Source organism: Plasmodium sp. gorilla clade G2 (assembly GCF_900097015.1).
Source record: "Plasmodium sp. gorilla clade G2 genome assembly, contig: PADLG01_00_59, whole genome shotgun sequence".
NCBI classification, from domain to species: Eukaryota; Apicomplexa; class Aconoidasida; order Haemosporida; family Plasmodiidae; genus Plasmodium; species Plasmodium adleri (nom. inval.).
In genome coordinates this window covers 1-5330 of record NW_021628910.1, presented here as the reverse complement: position 1 = coordinate 5330, position 5330 = coordinate 1, and the positions used below count along the sequence as shown (strand labels likewise).

At 17.4% G+C, this 5330-nt stretch overlaps 1 protein-coding gene and 1 pseudogene across 2 annotated transcripts; both read left to right on the top strand.

Annotated features, from left to right (window-relative positions):
* Positions 1-2062: 2062 nt before the first annotated feature.
* PADL01_0035500 (chromatin remodeling protein, putative) lies at positions 2063-2848 on the top strand (the record flags this gene model as incomplete). Its single annotated transcript, XM_028680587.1, has 1 exon — positions 2063-2848. One exon carries the CDS (start codon positions 2063-2065, stop codon positions 2846-2848), a length of 786 nt encoding a protein of 261 aa, XP_028541365.1.
* A 26-nt stretch (positions 2849-2874) lies between these two features.
* PADL01_0035400 lies at positions 2875-5316 on the top strand (annotated as a pseudogene). Its single transcript has 2 exons — positions 2875-3215; positions 3515-5316. Coding segments are annotated over exons 1-2 (2143 nt in total).
* Positions 5317-5330: the final 14 nt, after the last annotated feature.

Sequence of the window (5330 nt, the reverse complement as noted above, 5' to 3'; positions counted from 1 at the left end):
ACATGCAAAAATATATATTACTATTATTATTTTTTTTTTTTTTTACGAATAATTAAAAACGATAATATACATATATAATATATGTTTACAACGGATTTGAATGAAAGTTTATTTTTAATATAATTCATTTATATATAAATATAATATTTTAATTTTTTTTTTTTTTTTTTTTTTTTTTTTTTTTTGTTACGCCTTATATGGTAATAGGGGAAATATATTTATATACATAAAATTTTATGTATATATGATACGCTTCTTCTAATTATAGGGTAAAATAATATTTTTATTAAATACGTACTTAATATATATTATATATATATATATATAATAAATAAATAAAAATATTAATGTATACAAATTATATTATATTATATTATATAATTGCTTATGATGATTTTTTAATATCAATAATATTATATTAATGTTTATATGTATATGATTATATAATTATATATATATATATATATATTTATTTGAACATACAATAAATAATAATACATATATAATATTATTGCATATATATAATTATATAATAAATAAAAAATATATTATATATATAATATTTAAGTATATTTAAAATGTTTTTTCAAGAATTAATAATTGGGGACACAAAAAATATTTATATATAATATAATAATAATAAAGTTAAAATAATAATTATATATAATATTCATATATAAATAAATATTATAAATATATATATATATATATATATATATATATATATATATATATATAATATAATATTATTATATATATATATTATATTATATAAATTTATATATTAATATTTTATAATGTATGTTTTTTAATATATATATTTATATATTAATGAAAAGTATCTTAAATTATATACATTTTTTTTTTTTTTTTTTTAATTATATCAGTAACTTAAAAGAAATAAAAAAAATTATTATTATTATTAAAACAGTAAAAAATATTTTTTAATATATACATATATATAATATATATTAATATTTATATATATATATAAAGTATATTTATATTTATATTTTTTTATATAGAGGGAAACGGAAAATTTTTAATTATTTTGAAAATAAAAAAAAAAATAATATAAAACTTAAAATTATAAAGTATTTATTATATATAAAAATATAAATAAAAAAGAAAATTAAGAAGGATAAATACATATAAAGTAAATGAATGTAATATATATATATTATATAAATGATAATAATAATAATATTAATAGAGATAAATTAAAACTGTAATATATAAATATATTCATATAATTACAAGAATATAAATTGTTTATACTTTTGTGTACATGATATATTATTTTATATATTTTCCAAAATAATATAAAAGTTGTATAAAATTAAATGTGTTTTTTGTTATATATAATATTTAAACTATATCGTTAATTTATTATAAATATTTTATGTCATTGATTTCTTTTTCTTTTTCTTTCTTTTTTTTTTTTTTTTTTTTTTTTAATATTTGCTTAACATAAATATAATAATAAATAAAAAATATAAGAGAAAAAAAGTTATCTGTATTTAAATGATTAATAATACATATATAATTTTATGTATGATAATATAAAGAGACGATATGACTAGTGCATAGTGATATAATATATATATAAATATATGTTGTCGTTTTTTTTTTTTTTTTTTCTTCTTTTATTTTTTAAAACAAATAAATGAATATTATATATATAGCGTCTTATGCAAATATAATATAATTAAAATTTTTAGACGTACAAGAAAAAGGAAAAAAAAAAAAAAAAAAAAACATATATGAAATAATATATATATATATATATTTTTTTTTTTTTTATTTTTTTATTGTTATTGATATTTAAGTATATGTTTTTTATATCAATATATAAAAAAAAAATATATTATATAATAAAACAGATATATCTTAATATACCTTTGTATGATTTAATACTTAAAAGAATTATTCTACTTTTGGTTACATAAATTTTTTTTTTTTTTGAAGTTTTAAAATAAAAAGATATATCAATAAACCGAAAGAGAGAGGTTGTAAAAAGAAATAAATTATCATTAAATAAATATAAAAAAAGTGTTTCAAAATGTTTCGAAATGTTCGAGATTATTTCAAAAGTAATAATGATGTAAATGAGGAAAATAAAAACGACGTGGGAAGTGTTAATAACGATGAAAATAATGAAAATTATGATAAAGAATCCAATGATTTTGTTCAGAGAGATTTTAATAATGATATAAATAATAAAGATAAAGATTGTGAGGGATTCAATTTGAATAAATTAAGTGCTAGTTCTAATGATATAAATAATATTACACAAGATGGTAATAATATGAATGAGAACTTGATTAATAGAAAATTGAATTCATATGTTGAAGAAGCTAATGATAATGATAAACATATAACCCATGATGATAAAAGAAAAAGTTATTTGAATAATAATGAAGAGAATTTTGAACAAATGAATGAACATATGAAGAAAAGAAAATTAAATGATATGTCATATATTAATAATGAAGAAGATGGAATTATGAATAAAAAAGATAGTTACATGGAAATGAATGATAATGAAAAGGTTTCAACTAATATTAGTGCTAATAATGATAATAATAATAATAATAATGATACTTATAATAATGATACTTTTAATAATAATGATACTCATAACAATGATACTTTTAATAATAATGATAATAGTGAGGAGAAACCCAACTATTTACAAGAAAAACTAGAACAACTACTGGCACAAACAAAACGATATACAGAAAAATTAGCTGGACAAAGATTAAAAATGAATGCACAAATGAAAAGTAGTAAAAAAGGACGTTGTTTATTAACAGAAAAAGAAATATTTATGTGTAGTAAAAGATGAATAATAATTTTAATATAAATATACAAATGGATGAAGAATCTGTTAAGAAATATGAATCAGAAGTAAATAATTATTTTGCAAAATTATACACAGGGGATATTACAATAAATACTATGCTAGATATATTAAAGGGGTTATCTAATTCCCCTAAAGGATCAAAAAATAATGATGTGTATAAATGTATGTTATTAGTATTATTTAATGAATGTAAATTTTTTCCAAAATATCCACCTGAAGAATTAGATATAACAGCTAAATTATTTGGAAAATTAATTAAAAATAATTTATTAATGGATTATGGAAATGCATTAAATATTGCTTTGATGTGTATATTAGAAGCTATTAGAAAAGAAAATGATATAAAAATGTTTAACTTTGGTATAACTGCATTAGAACAATTTGAAGAATATTTATTATGTTATCCAAGTTTTTTATCATCATTATTAACAATGAATAATTTAAGAAAATATAATCCTCAATATGTTACACATTATAATGATTTATTAAGCTTACTTCCAGAACATATAAGATCCATGCCATATATTGAACCTTCTATTATAATAAAAATAAAACAACTTTATTCTATGAATACAAATAAAATAAACCTACTATAAATAATGTTCAATTTGTAAATGACGACCACAACAATTTTATTTCACTCAACAGAAATAATAACAACATCAACAATATTAATAACTACCATAATAATAATATAAGTGAAAACATTAAAATTGGTCTCCACATAGATAGACCAAATTATAATAATGAAAATATAGCCTTTATAAATGATAATACAAATAATATCAACAATAATAATAATAATATTAATAATGATATATATAATAACAATATTAATGGATATGATATTAATCATGATAATATCAACAATCGCAATAATTCCATAAGTGTTGTGAACGTTTTCAATGGCATCCTAAATAATAATAATAATAATAATAACATAAACAATGATAATTTATTATCAAGTATTAATAATATCGTACCCAATTATCAACAACAAGTACCAAACTTCTCACAACATATTAATAATGATATCTCCTCAAATATTAACGATAATATTATTTTAAAAAATAAAAACATGAACAATAATATAAATAGTAATGTTTTTAATACAAACAATTTTCCCATAACTAACAAAAATAATATTAGTTATAATAATAATAATATTTCCAATATACTAAATAATGAAAATTCAAATAACAATATTAATAATAATGAAAATCAATTATATTTAAACAGACCTTACTTAAATTCAACAAAAGATCTCATACATCAATATAATAAAAATATAAACACATTAGGAACTAATAACAATATTAAGAGAGATATAAATTCAAAACTTACACATGCATTTAATCAAAATAATTTAGAAAGTAATATATCAAACGTAATAGATAATTCGATAAACATGGGTATAAAGGAACATACCAAGAATATGTTAGATCACAAAAGGGATCATATGAATAATATGAATAATATGAACAATATGAATAATATGAATAATATGAACAATATGAATAATATGAATAATATGAATAATATGAATAATATAAATAATGTGAACAATATGAATAACATAAATAGTATGAACAATGTGAATAATTTAAATATCCAAAATAATAATAATAATAATAATAACTACAATTTAATTAAGGCAAAAGAACAATCATCTGATATTATAGAAATTTTCTATGATCAAATTCAAAAAAAATTACCAAATCATCTAAACGCAAATAATATAAACGGCTTCGGCTTAGGACAAATAGAATGCTTAATGGATGCCACGGAACTTACCAAAAATATTATTCTTCCCTCATCAATTATTATAGGAGAAGTTTTTAGTATTTTTAATACATTGTGCCTATTTAATATAGATGAAAAAATAAAAATTTTAAAAGATTTTATGCAACCTGATTATTTTAATTGGTTAGCATTTTATATCGTAAAATCCAGAGCTTCTAAAGAAGTAAATTTACACAACGTATTTTTAGAATTTATTGATAAATTAAGCTATCCATTATTTATAGATACAATTATTAGTATGACCTATGATTGTATACTTATATTATTTAAATATATAAACGAACTAAAAGAAGTCAGTGCTTTCAGAACTGTTTTAAAAAATTTAGGTTCATGGTTAGGATTCATAACCTTAGGAAGAAATAGACCATTGAAATCAAAAATATTAGATTTAAAAGTAGTTCTATTTGAAGCATATGATAAAGGTTGTTTAGTTTGTATATTACCTATGGTATGTAAAATTTTAGAATCTATAAAATTATCAAAAAATTTTAAACCTCCAAATCCTTGGACTACTGCTATGTTATGTTTATTAACAGAAATTCATGAGCTTCCAAATGTCAAAACATACATCATATTTGAAGTTGAGGTATTATTTAAAAATCTATCTTTAAATATTCAGGAATTCCAAAATAAAACTGTATTGCTTAGTAAAAGGATGCCT